General features: G+C 41.1%; 1 protein-coding gene across 4 annotated transcripts; it reads right to left on the bottom strand.

Moving 5' to 3' along the window:
* Positions 1 to 247: 247 nt before the first annotated feature.
* Positions 248 to 10,092, bottom strand: zgc:158398 (uncharacterized protein LOC568894 homolog). Of its 4 annotated transcripts, none has more exons than XM_064969359.1 (7): positions 9,627 to 10,092; positions 9,349 to 9,511; positions 6,871 to 7,135; positions 6,601 to 6,709; positions 6,265 to 6,415; positions 2,693 to 2,833; positions 248 to 2,551 (listed from the first exon to the last, which is right to left on the bottom strand). In XM_064969359.1, exons 2-7 carry the CDS (start codon positions 9,502 to 9,504, stop codon positions 2,531 to 2,533), a joined length of 843 nt encoding a protein of 280 aa, XP_064825431.1. In that variant the 5' UTR covers positions 9,505 to 9,511; positions 9,627 to 10,092; the 3' UTR covers positions 248 to 2,530. The 4 variants fall into 4 exon arrangements, with proteins under 4 accessions (XP_064825431.1, XP_064825421.1, XP_064825441.1 ...); XM_064969349.1 differs by having other exon boundaries at positions 9,632 to 10,092; XM_064969369.1 differs by having other exon boundaries at positions 2,798 to 2,833; positions 9,632 to 10,092.
* Between the last annotated feature and the right edge of the window lie 4,290 nt (positions 10,093 to 14,382).

The following is a 14,382-nucleotide window of genomic DNA, read 5'->3' as shown; positions in this document are numbered from 1 at the left end:
GATATTCCTTATTCTGACCTTGACTTAATTCCCACACCAGAAAACCATGAATAAGGTCAAGTGAACCTGTCAGTTCCAAGTGGAAAAAACATACTGGGCATGTCCAAATACCCATACTTGCACCCTAAATAGTAGGTCGTTTGAGTATGCAAAAAATGTTTGGTTTATTAAGGTGATCAATTAGATATGGGGATGCGCTACTGTAATCAACAAATAGCGGGAAATCACGCATGACACATTCTCAGTATTCAAAACTAGAATGTTTAATATGCAAAAAGCATATCAACATGACAAGCATTTCCATCCCTTTCCCACAGTGAAGAATAAAATGTTGTGCCCTTGTGCATTTTTTATTTTTATTGTATGGCCTTTTACCTTGCAGTGATTAAACTTGGAGACGTAACAAAATGGGTACTGCAACCTAGAGCATGTGATGACGATGTAAAGCATTGCACAATGACAGTCACACCAAATGTAACTTTTGGGCACTCTCAAATGTTTTAATTATATGCCCCAACTTTCTCTGTTTCCTACTATGTCTGTCATGTTAAATATTAGCCACTCGTATTGACTGAAGTAGTTCAGGGCTGGTGAAAACTTCCCTAAACATACATTGTGAAATATCAGTGTTTTGAAAACTAAGCATGGGTTCTGAAAAGGAGATAAATATCCATACATTTGAATGGCTATCTTTCATTGATCTCCATTCTGAAAGCATTCTCCATAGGTTATTCTGTTGTGCCAATCAAATTGAAATTAAACAGGTACAAATTAAAGGGACTTGCTTTAGATAAATTAAAGAAAGTATTTAACTGATCAAGTTGATTGGCCACCCAGTGGGTGTGTTTTCTGGTATTGAATTATATTTATTCGGTGCATGCAAGAGAGCTACAACCACAAACTGTGCATGAGGTAAGTCTGAATACCAAATACTGAAGTGCATAAATCAAAATGTGTAAAAGGCATTCCTTCCCTAAGTCTGAATTGGCCCCTATGTGACTACCCTTGAAGAGCTAGGGTGAAAATAATGGTTCACCTCTACTGCTGGGATCCCATCCATGGATCAATAGCCACATGGTCAACAATATGATCAGGTTGGCAGGGTCTCAGTCCAGTACTACAGACCCATTAAGGTCATAATGTCTGTATAATGGAATCCTACATATTCCAGTATTCCATTGATATAAACCAACCATTTTGTGATAGATCTGCATCTACAGTGAGCTTCAAAAGTATTGGAACAGTGAATTATTTGTTTTGGCTATGTACTCAAACAGTTTGGAATTGAAATAATACAATGACTGAGGTTAAATGGCAGACTGTCAGCTTTAATTTGAGGGTATTCTCCTCCATATCAGGTGAACCGTTTGGAAATTACAGCACTTTGTGCATAGTCCCATTTTAGGGACCAAAAGTATTGGGTCAAATTCACTTACCGTATATGTGTATTAAAGTAGTCAAAAGTTGAGTATTTGGTCCCATATTCCTAGCACGCAATGATTATATCAAGCTTGTGACTCTAGAAACCTGTTGGATGCATTTGTGTTTGTGGTTTTTGTTGCATTTCAGATTATTTTGCGCACAAAATATCATACCCCCAAGACATTTTGTGCGCAAAATAATCTGAAATGCAACAAAACCACACATGCATCCAACAGGTTTATTGTTATTGTAATGGTGAGAGGTTAGCATGTTAGCATTTTTTGTGGGGGGTATGATATTCACTATTCATTCAAGACTATCCGTAATCATGGTAGCATCCACATTAATGTAGAAGTGTTTAGAAACATTCTATTCTTATTTACAATAAGTGACTCAAATGACAATACATGATTTACCATTGTTTTCTATTGGACATAAAATAACAAGCTTGATGTAATCATTGCATGCTAGGAATTTGGGACCAAATACTAAACTTGACTACTTTAGTACATAAGTGAATTTGTCCCAATACTTCTGGTCCCCTAAAATGGGGGGACTATGTACAAAAAGTGCTGTAATTCATTAAACTAATAAACTGCCAGATTCAACAAGTTTGCACCACAAGTGAACTTTATAGGAGAAGTGATAAGATGGGGAAGACAGTACTGGAATCAAGGTGCAGTATGAATAGATGTTTTTGCAGCCTGCTGCAGAAGATGGGCAGTGGTGGGGAGGACGCTCCAGAGAGAGGAGCTGGACTGGGATGAACAGCTGCAGGCGGCTCAGATGGATGGAAGTACCAAGAGGCCCGAGCAGATTAAAACCACCTTAGGATGTGGCAACGTGTTTAAATAAAATGTAAATATTTAATAACGTGCCCATTCACCCTGCAGTCATAACATGACAGAGTAGAACATCAGAAGTCTACCAGGCAATGTTTGTGGACAGAGCATGGGTTGAGATCAACAACAGCAGCTACGCAGTTTGAAATGAGATGCTCCATCAAACTCTGACCCCAACAGCAGAAGCAGCAGACTCAGAAAGAGTCCTTTATTCGAATCATCCTTCTTTCTTCCTTCTCTAGCTGCATGCTGTGGTGGAGACTGGTTCAGGAGTCAATCAGTGGCTCCTGTCATGGGGGGAAGCAGTGATAACGTCTTGAGTTAAATAACACTCACATAAACAACATGCAACTTAGATTGCAGAGCTGTAAATACTTCAACCCACTAACTGTATATTAGTTATATTATTATTAAATCAGAAACCTAACCCTTTGCAGTTCCAGGCCGTTGCTGTGGGAACGCCGTACGTGTGAGTGTGTGAGACTGGCGGAGAAGCATAGCAGCACACACACCCCCAGCAGACACACACTCACCTGGATCAGATGCCTACTCGCCAGACCCAGCTCCTTCTGCAGAGTTACACACAAGTTTAGAGGGACTGACCAAGGGCAGTGTGTGTGTGTACCTTTGACAGCATATGTTTGTATCTCAGGGATTATTGAAAGACAGAACCATCAACTTTTTCTTCAAATATTTTTCTTAATATTAACATTTGAAATATACATTTTTATACAACAAAGTATCAGCTATCACACCATGTAAAGGAACAACCCAATTACATTGTTTTTCTTCCATAAAATGCACCTAACTGGATTTATCAATTCCATCAGCCACCATAAAAGGCAATTTGTTATTTAATTGTGAAACGTGTTTTAAAGTCGTTGTTTGTTTCATTCTAACAGATTATTCAAATACACACCGAACACTTGTCGGTTTTCATCAATGATCTCTTTGTACTTTCCCTCAATCCTGACGAGTCTTCCAGTCCCTGCCCTATTCAAATACACACCGAACACTTGTCGGTTTTCATCAATGATCTCTTTGTACTTTCCCTCAATCCTGACGAGTCTTCCAGTCCCTGCCCTGAAAAACATTGCCACAGCGCGATGCTGTCACCACCATGCTTCACAGTAGGGATGGAACCAGGTTTCCTACAGATGTGACTCTTGGCATTCAGGCCAAAGAGTTCAATCTTCGTTTCATCAGGCCAGAGAATGTTGTTTCTCATGGTGCGAGAGTCCTTTGTGTCTTTTGGCAAACTCCAAGCAGGCTGTCATGTCTAACTGAGGAGTGGCTTCCGTCAGGCCACTCCACCATAAAGGCCTGATTGATAAGAGTGCTGCAGAGATGGTTGTCCCATCTCCACAGAGGAATTCTGGAGCCCTGTCAGAGTGACCATTGGGTTCTCGGTCACCTGACCACAGCCCTTCTTCCCCGATTGCTCAGTTTGGCTGGGCAGCCTGCTCTAGGAAGAGTCTTAGTGATTCTTAACTTCTTCCATTTAAGAATGATGGAGGCCACTGTGTTCTTGGGGACCTTCAATGCTGCAGACATTTTGTTGGTACCCTTCCCCAGATCTGTGCGTCGACACAATCCTGTCTCTGGGTTTTCTGAACAATTCCGTCGACCTCATGGCTTAGTTTTTTCTCTGACATGCATTGTTAACTGTGGGGCCTTATATAGACAGGTGTATGCCTTTCCAAATCATGTCCAATCAATTGAATTTACCACAAGTTGACTCCAATGAAGTTGTAGAAACATCAAGGATGATCATTGGAAACAGGATGCACCTGAGTTCAATTTCGGGTCTGAATACTTCTGTAAATAAGGTAGTTTTTTTTATATACATTTGCAAACATTTCTAAAAACCTGTTTTTTGGTTTGTCATTATGGGGTATTGTGTGTGTATATCGAGGGGGGAAAACTATTAAATACATTTTACAATAAGCCTGTAACGTGACAAAATGTGTAAAAAGTCCAGGGGTCTGAATACTTTCCGAATGCACCATATGCCCTCCCAAGCCCACCTATAGCTGCACCCCTGCCTAGTCATGTGAAATCCATAGATTAGGCCCCAATTTATTTATTTCAATTGACTGATTTCCTTATGCAGTGGCAAGAAAAAGTATGTGAACCCTTTGGAATTACCTGGACTTCTGAATAAATTGGTCATCAAATTTGATCTGATTTTCATCTAAGTCAACAAAAGACAAACAGTGTGTTTAAATAAATTATTGTATTTATCTTGTCTATATTGAATACATTATTTAAACATTTACAGTGTAGGCTGGGAAAAGTATGTGAACCCCTAGGCCAGGCATTCTCAAACTGGGGTACGTGCAATGCCGTCGGGGGTACGCCAAATAAAAATGTGATTCACATTTACATTTCTTTTCTCTTCCCATTTTCAAACAGTCCATTTGTATTTTCCAATGGGGCAATACATTTGGGTGAGGTTTTTTTTCATCGCCTGAGTAGCCTCGTTTCACTGCCAAAAATAAAAATGAAACCATCTAGTGTTCATTGAAATAATAACAATGTCAAATAATGAACGTCCAATCACATTAACCGTTACTCTATAGCGGGAATTCCACTAACGGTCCAAATGTAGCTGCTGCTCATGTTGGTATCTGTACTGATGGTGCAAAAGCCATGACAGAGAGACATAGTGGAGGTAACGCACGTGCAAGCAATTGCTCCCGATGGAGGCTCTTGGCTGCCAAAGGAATGCCTGACAGCTTGAAATACATTTTGGACAGTGAAAATGGCTAACTTTGTTAAAGCAAGGCCCCTGAACACTTGTGTATTTTCTGCGCTATGCAATATGGGCAGCGACCATGTAACGCTTTTACGACAGAAGTGCGCTGGTTATCTTAGGGGAAAGTTGACACTTTTTTTAAAATTGAGAGACGAGCTTAAAGTCCTCTTTACTGACCATAATAGTGTGTGTGTGGCAGGCTAACAATGATGGCAAAAAACAACACTTGAGTGCACTGATCCTGGTGCTAGAGGGGGTATGCAGCTGATGTTAACCATTCCTCGAACAAGAGATATCAGAAGATCTAAGACTAAGAATTGTTGACTTGCATAAAGCTGGAAAGGGTTGTAAAAATATCTCTAAAAGCCTTGATGTTCATCTGTCCACTAAGACAAATTGTCTATAAATGGAGAAAGTTCAGCACTGTTGCTTCTCTCCCTAGGAGTGGCCGTCCTGCAAAGATGACTGCAAGAGCACAGCGCAGAATGCTCAATGAGGTTAAGAAGAATCCTAGAGTGTTAGCTAAAGACTTACAGAAATCTCTGGAACATGCTAACATCTCTGACAAGTCTACGATACGCAAGACACTAAACATGAATGGTGTTCATGGGAGGACGTCATAGAAGAAGCTACTGCTGTCCCAAAAAAACCATGGCTGCACATCTGAAGTTTGCAAAAGTGCACCTGGATGTTCCACAGCTCTACTGGCAAAATATTCTTCTCCGAGACATTGGTGCGGCTGGCTTCTGGGTTAAGCGGGCATTGTGTCAAGAAACAGTGCAGCTATGCTGAGTTGTGTTTCGGAGGACGCAAATATAAAATAAATCATAATCCGGAGACATCATGCTTCTCATGGTATAGCTGGCCCTGCTAATTTTGGATTCATTTATGATTTTAGAAAAATCTGATGCTGATCCTGACAAATTTGATAGGAATCACAGTTTTGAGAGAAATATTCCTTAAAGTCAGAGGTGGCTATTGCAAGAAACTAGATGTGATAATTTCTCTGAAAATATGTGGAAATTTACAAAAACGAATCTTTCCATAATAAATTCCCCTATATGTATTTTTTAAGATCAAATGAGATTCATTTTTTCAACTATTAAAATTAAATTTCCCTGTCGGACAAAGACTGTCCTGACTTTCAAGAATCCCTGACCTGTAAGCATGGCGGTGTGTAGGTTGTGACTCAACTGAAATTTTAGAGCGTGGCTGTGAGTGTGGGGTCGTGTATACGTGTACCTGCGTTAGCATGGCGGTGAGTGTAGGATCAGGTGTGTACTGTAGACTGTAGCAAGACTGTGACGCTGAGGGCTTCTGGCTGCTTATCTCCATTGCAATCGCTCTGACAGGAGAGGATGTCCCTTCATTGGCAGGGCACACAGGTGGCAGCCTGGACATATACACACACACACACACGTTACAGAAGACACTAGACTTTACGCAGAAATACTCCAGAGGAGATAAGGCAGAAGTGCCATCTAGGCACTCTGTGCAGAGCTGTATGCAACAGGTGAATGAACCAGTATATGGAAGACTAGGTATGTGTGTGTGTGTGTGTGTGTGTGTGTGACTCACAGGACTGGAGGTAGGATGTGTGTAGGTGCGCTAACGCTAAGGCAGGCGTGCGAGTTGCCCCCCACAGATGGAGAGGAGAACATCAGTGTCACGTTTACAGCCTCGTTACCTGAGTAGACCGAGACAATTTCAACTTTTACTGCTGCTACTGTATAGTTATTTCACCATGGCACATAATTCTCATTTATGTATTATTAAGCCTGGTTTCATCATATAAAACCAATTAAGCATAACATGAAATGTGCACCATTTGCCTAGGGAAAAACTGACCTGCGAGTCCCAGCTGACTGGCCAATAACGTTCCATGGAAGCAAAGGTCGCTCAGGGATTGGATGTTTGAGCTGTCCATCACGGCCAGTGGCACCCAAAGGGACAACTGTGTGATGGATGGTGGGCTCTGGGTGGAGTTCAGCAATACTGTTCCACATACCTCCTCTTTCGCAAAGGGAGGAGAGGAAACCATCTCCATTGCTGTACCATTGGCTCTCGCACACAACTGGAGGTTGGCCAACGACGAGAGGAAGTGGTTCCAGTCCTTTAAAAGAAAATATGCATTTCCATTTCTCTGTACAACGAAAGTGGTCTGCACTCATCTAGCCCTTAAAGGATTTTTTTGGCCAACATGCCCAAGATGCATTGAGCAGACAGCTGAGCCAAAATCCAAAAGCCGTGCTCTGCAACACCTAGCAGTGTCACACTTTTGCTCCAGCTAACACAACTGACTCCAATAATCAACTAATCATGATCTTCAGTTTAGAATGCAATTCCTTTAAATCAGCTGTGTTTGCTAGGGATGGGGGGAAATTGTGACACCTATCAGGTCCACAAGGACTGGAATTGCCCAGGCCTGCTCTACTGTATGGACAAAAGTATAGGAACAACAAGGTAAAGGGGCAGTTCCCCAACCTCCGGCATAATGGTATAAGTTACCATGAATATTGTTCTTCGCCTATTGGTCTGTGTGTTGCATCTGTGGTTTGTCAAGGTTGGGCAAGCGGTGAGTGTGGCATAACTGTGTGTTGGAGTTGGGCACTTGGGCAGGCATTGGTATGCCTGTGTGGCTCAGTCGGTAGAGCATGGCGCTTGCAACGCCAAGCGTCGTGGGTTCGATTCCCACTGGGGCCACCCATATGTAAAAGTAGTGGCCCCAGCCGACTTGTAAGTCGCTTTGGACAAAAGCGTCTGCTAAATGGGATATATTATTATTATATATTATTGTGTGTAATGTGTAGGGCTGGGCAGTATACCATATTATTTTACTATAGACCGGTATTGATGCATTGACCAGCTTGGATTTTTACTTTACCTTTTAAAACAGCACTTCATTGTTTAGATTGTTAAATGTGATACGCAACTCTGGCGCATGTAATGTGTGTTTTTATAGTTTACTCTGTTTGCTACTTGCAAGTCGTCTCTCTCGCTTCCCACACCAAGCCCTGCCCACTGTCACTCAAGGAGAGCAGTTGTTGCCCGACCATGGAGTCACGAGCACTTCACTTGCCGTTCACTTTGCAGTCTGCATGGTCAGCCGCAAAAAGATGTTGGGTGACAATGAAGCTGCTTTCTATAATTACACTATTTGTTTGTGTATCTTAATGTATACAAACAGCTTTCTTTTCTTAGCAAGTTGTGGCTAAAACAAATCATGTTAGCCACTAATGTTAATCGCTAGCTAATTGCAAAGAGAGAATACTCATCATTGTATCTGTGACAGTGCCATTGAAGAAATCTCCATTTTGAAGTAGTCAATTTTCTTCTTCACGATTGGCTGATCCCTCCTGACGACCCGGTTGGACATATAGTTGGAGGTCCCACCCAGTTGACTACATTAAAATGGTGGATTCCCTCAATGGTGCTGCCCATGCTAATATGGCCTTTTGGCCACTGGAGGCCTCTATCATTCTCTATGGCTAAATGTAATCAGTCAGAGCAAACATAGCTTACTAATATACAGCCTGATACCAGTGCTGGGGTAGGCCTAGATCAATATGTTGTTTGTGCAACGGTATCTTCTAAATCAGTGAGGAATAGGCAAAGCATGAATATATTAGCTAACTACATGAAGTGAATATCATAGAGATAGATACAGACGAGTCCTTTATATCTATACCATTAGTCTGTGACAGCATGGGCAGCGCCATTGAGGCTACAACCCATAGGAATCCCTACCAGTTGACTACTTTAAAATGGTGGAAGCCCTCCATGGTGCCGCCCATGCTAAAATGGCCTGTTGGCCACGAGAGGCCTCTATCATTCTTGATGGAGAATACACATGTACTGTAACATCGTATAGGGTCCCCTAAGAAACACTGACAATCAATTTGGTTCCGACCCTGTCAAAATAATGACTCCCTGGCTTATTCCTTTGTTGTCATTTCAAACAGCAATGTATTCAAAATGCTGCCCACTTTATTCTAATTGTTGAACTACAACAATAATTTCCATGATTTCAACAGCACCAATAAACTGTTCTAAGGCCTAGATTTTTGGCCAATATCTATCATACAGCCCTACTTAGCATTACCTGACATAGTGTAGAAATGATAACAAAAGTGCAGGAAATGTATAAATCAAACAGAATGGTGAATGCCCCATTGAAAACACATAATTAATGTATTACCACTCTAGGGTCGTGAATATTTATCACTTTTATTATTCAAAAACATAACATCAAATGTGAAAAATATCATCATATGATATTTTGGCCATATCACCAAGCCCAAACTCTGTATGTAATGTATGTTGTACCTGCGTATCTGGATTTGGCAGGCGGTGTGTGTGCGTGTATGACCCGAGGCTTAGGAAGGTGAGGGCAAGGGTCAGCACACAGAGGAAGAAGGTAACCCCAGGAGGATGCTGGGAAACATAGTCCCTTAGATTAGCAACTGGCTGCCAGGAACCCATCACACACCTGTAACACACACAACAGAGTGCTGATATAAAAAGAACTGACGACAATACAGGATTCAGGCACACATTCCATAAGCGCATTGCATTCGCCACAAAACGATTTTGCAACAACATACGTTACCTGGCTTGTGGGATCATCACACAGACAGGTCCACAGGGGTGACTTAGGTTTAGTCCAACGTCGAGCCGTTCTCTGCAATGCTACCTCGCGTTGCTTGCCATGTCAAGACAACGGGATTTACCAGTCAAAGTACAACTTTTGTAGCTGTCGTTGCTTTTCTTAAAAGCAAAAGCCAAGCGCCTAGCTAGACATACAGTTCCGTACAATCTACAACTCGCTAACGTTACTATAGTTAAACCGAATCGGTAGAAAGTTAATCAGCTAGCAAGCCGCTTTTGTTTAATGCAAACTAAATCATTATTTTCCTAAGCTAGCTACATCCAAAGTATGCAGTTCACATGAGAAAACTAGCTAGTACAAACAAAGTAAGTTCGTTCGTTACATTTCTAACCTATGTCTGAGAATTTGGACCATATTGTTTTGAAAGACAAACTAGTATTCTGCCAGCAGCACAAACAATGACGTCAATTTGTATGGTAATAACGAATCCTTCAAAATAAAAATCCGCACATTATATTCTTCACATGCTTCGTAAACAAACAGGTTAAGATTAACAGTGAAATGCGTATTTACGGGCACTTCCCAACAATGCAGGGGGGGATGGGGGGAGAGAGAGAAAAAGAACAGTACAACACATAAAATAAATTACAATGACTTGGCTATATACATGGGGTACCAGTACAGAGTCGACGTGCAGGGGTAAGAGGTAATTGAGGTAGATCTATACACTGAACAAAAATATAAACGCAATATGCAACAATTTCAAAGATTTTACTTAATTCTAGTTCATGTAAGGAAATCAGTCAATTGAAATACATTCATTAGGCCCAAATCTATGGATTTCACATGCCTGGGAATACAGATATACATCTGTTGGTCACGGATACCTTAAAAAGGTATGTGATAGGATCAGAAAACCAGTCAGTTTCTGGTGTGATCACCATTTGCCTCATGCAGCGCGATTGTGGCCTGTGGTATGTTGTCCCACTTCTCTTCAATGGCTGTGCAAAATTTACTGGATATTGTCGGGAACTGGAACAGGCTGTCATACAAGTTGATCCAGAGCATCCCAAACATGCTCAATCGGTGACATGTCTGGTGAGTATGCAGGCCATGGAAGAACTGGGACATTTTCAGCTTCCAGGAATTGTGTACAGATCATTGCGACATGGGGCAGTGCGTTATCATGCTGGAACATGAAGCGATGGCGGGGGATGAATGGCATGACAATGGGCCTTAGGACCTCATCACGGTATCTCTGCATTCAAATTGCAAACGATAAAATGCAATTGTGTTCATTGTTCACTATGTTCACAACGTTGGTATCAGCAAACCGTTTGCCCACACGACGCCATTCATGCTGTCTGCCAGTGGTCATCGAAGGTGAGCATTTGCCCACTGAAGTCGGTTACGTGCCAAACTGCGGTCAGGTCAAGTACCTGGTGAGGATGACTAGCACGCAGATGAGCTTCATTGAAACGGTTTCTGACAGTTAGTGCAGCAATCCTTCGGTTGTGCAAACCCACAGTTTCATCAGCTGTCCGGGTGGCTGGTCTCAGACAATCCCACAGGTGAAGAAGCCAGATGTGGAGGTCCTGGGCTAAAGTGGTTACACGTGGCCTACGGTTGTGTGGCTGGTTGGATGTACTGCCAAATTCTCTAAAAATCTTAAAAAATCTGTGACATTGTGTTGTGTCCACAAAACTGCACATTTTAGAGTGGCTTTTTTATTCCAGGTGACTACCTCCTGAAGCTGGTTGAGAGAATGCCAACATTGTGCAAAGCTGTCATCAAGGCAAGGGGTGGCTATTTGAAGATTCTCAAATAAAACTTATTTTCATTTGCTTAACACTTTTTTTGGTTACTACATGACTCCATTTGTGTTATTTCATAGTTTTGATGTCTTCACTATTTTTCAACAATGTATAAAATAGTAAAAACAAAGAAAAGCCCTTGAATGAGTTGGTGTTCTAAAACTTTTGACCGGTAGTGTACATATAACTAGGAATAAAGTGACAGATAATAGCAGCAGCATATGTGATGCAATGTTGATAAATATTCTAAATATATTACATTTGAATCAATTACCATTTTTATTGTGCTCTTAAGAAAATTAAGGACTTTATGTAAATAATTGCAAATATGCTTCTATTTGGTTTTTTTAAGAGCACTATCAAAAATACAATGTTTAGATTGGTATGTTCACAACATTAGGCTGTATAGAAAAAAAATGATTTTATGTGCCAAGATAAAAGTGGAGTTGGCAATACTCAGTAGGGTCTCTAGAGAATCTATATATGGTGTTATGTCTTGGGGGACTGAGATCTAAATATCCAGCAGAACTTTCTACTCCAACCATTCCATTCACTGCAATGCAATACAATACAGTGAATGGATATGTGCCAAAGTAAAGGTGGGGTTGGAAATACTCAGTTGGGTGTGTAACACAGGAGGTTGGCAGTACCTTAATTGGGGAGAACGGACTTGTGTTAATGACCGGAGCGGAATAGGTGGAATGGTATCAAATACATGGTTTCCATGTGTTTGATGCCATTCTATTTGCCATTCCAGCCCTTATTATGAGCCATTCTCCCCTCAGTAGCCTCCTGTGGCCTGTAATCTATATATTGTGTTATTTTTTGAGGTCCTGAGGTGTAAATACCCAGAAGCACTTTCTACTCCACCCACTGCAATGCAATACACTACTACATGCCAAAAAAAATAATATTGGTTTATAGAGAAAAAATATTCTATGTGCTGAGGTAAAAGTGGGGTTGGGATTACTCATTATGTAAAGTCTGTAGAATCTTTATATGGTGTTATATTATGGAGAACTGTGGTCTAAATCCCCAGCAGCACTTTAATTCATTGCCCTATAAATACTACAATATTAAAAGTAAATTATTTATTTTTTTCAAAGGTGGTAGCAAATCTGTGAGAGTTGTACTGCACTAGTGATAACAGCAAACGATATTCCCAAAATGTTGCCCCTTTTTTGCAGTGGGACTCTTATTTTAAAATTTAAATAATCTGCGATCGAGTTGCCATCATAATATCCTGCTGCTAGGAGAACGGTAATAAGGCAGAAGAGCAAGAAGTACAGTTAAAGAGTTCTGATTGGAGGAAAGCAGAGCCACGTGCATTGTCATGGGATTTGATCATGTGATGACTATGTCCCTCCCCTTCTTTCAAATCAGTTGTGTTTCGCTTTCAGGAATGTTTTTAAAAAGTCTGGGCCATCAGTGACAACAGTGTACGACACCAAAAGACAGAACGCCAGCTTTGTATTTCTAAACAAGCTACACATGACATAGCTATAAAGTCAAGTTTAAAACAAAATTAATTCCAAAAACCATTGACCGTATTAAAGCAGATCTGTCAAATGCTAACAAATGTAATACATGTTTTTATGCAATTACTGTCTAATAGAGTCAATATGAATTGAACAAATTGACCAGTGTCATAGCAGCATTAATCAAATGGTAGAATACTTCAAGTAGGCACATAGGCTACACTAAACTGTTTGATTAAATATATATATATATATATTTTATCATTCTCTATTGGCCAAAGGAATGGTGCATTTTTCCCAGTACAATTTCCTACCTCTATATTGTCATTTGTGGAACTCCAGCCCATTTAAAGTTTTCCCATCTCACATCACATTCAATGACAGCCAGTATGAGCAAAACATAAAAAATAAAAAATTTAAACCCAGTTAAAACCCACTTCCTTATCTCAAGATTGTTCACACAACAGAGCAGTAAATATACATGCTAACCCTGAGCTTACTGTTGTACTGTATACCTAATACATTACATTACTTTTGTAATCATTTCACTTCTGAAATGAAACCCATCACCCCTTTTTTATTCTCTGACACGGAGGGGTCTGTGCGTGTAGGTTTAATGTAAGGGGTATATTTCAATTTTAGTCAGTTAGCAGAAGCTCTTATCCAGAGCGACTTACAGTTAGTGCATTCATCTTAAGATAGCAAGGTGGGACTATCACATATCACAGGCATAGAATGTACATTTTTTCTCAAGTAAATAAATCAGTAGTCAGAGCTAGAACGGGAGGTGGCAGAATGGAGTTCTCAGGTTGGGGTGTAGGATTTGAGCATATCCTGAAGGTAGGGAGGGGCAGTTCCTCTTGCTGTTCCGTCGGTAAGCACCATGGTCTTGAAGTGGATTTGAGCTTTGAGTGGAAGCCGGTGGAGTGTACGAAGGACTGGGGTGACAATAGAGAACTTGGGAAGGTTGAAAATCAGGTGCGCTGCAGTGTTCTGGATAAGTTGCAGGGGTTTGATGGCACAAGCGGGGTTTTCAACCTAGAACCAAGCCCTGGGGAACACCAGTAGTGAGAGTACGTGGTGCAGACACAGATCCTCTCCACGTCACCTGGTAGGAGCGGCCTGCCAGGTAGGATGCAATCCAAGAATGTGCAGAGACACCCAGCCCTGAGAGGGTTGAGAGGAGGATATGATGGTTCAGTGTCAAAGGCAGCGGATAGATCTAGGAGGATGAGAACAAAGGAGAGATAGTCAGCGTTGGCAGTGCGGAGAGCCTCCGCCACACAAAGAAGAGCAGTCTCGGTTGAGTGACCTGTCTTAAAGCCTGACCTGTTAGGGTCAACAAGATTGTTCTTAGAGAAATAACGAGAAAATTGATCAGAGACAGCACGCTGAAGTGTTTTGGAATGAAAAGAAAGAAGCGATACAGGTCTATAGTTTTTGAAGTCAGATGAGTCGA

This window comes from Oncorhynchus masou, chromosome 1, assembly GCF_036934945.1.
Source record: "Oncorhynchus masou masou isolate Uvic2021 chromosome 1, UVic_Omas_1.1, whole genome shotgun sequence".
NCBI lineage: Eukaryota > Metazoa > Chordata > Actinopteri > Salmoniformes > Salmonidae > Oncorhynchus > Oncorhynchus masou.
This window is presented reverse-complemented; position numbering and strand designations above follow the sequence as displayed.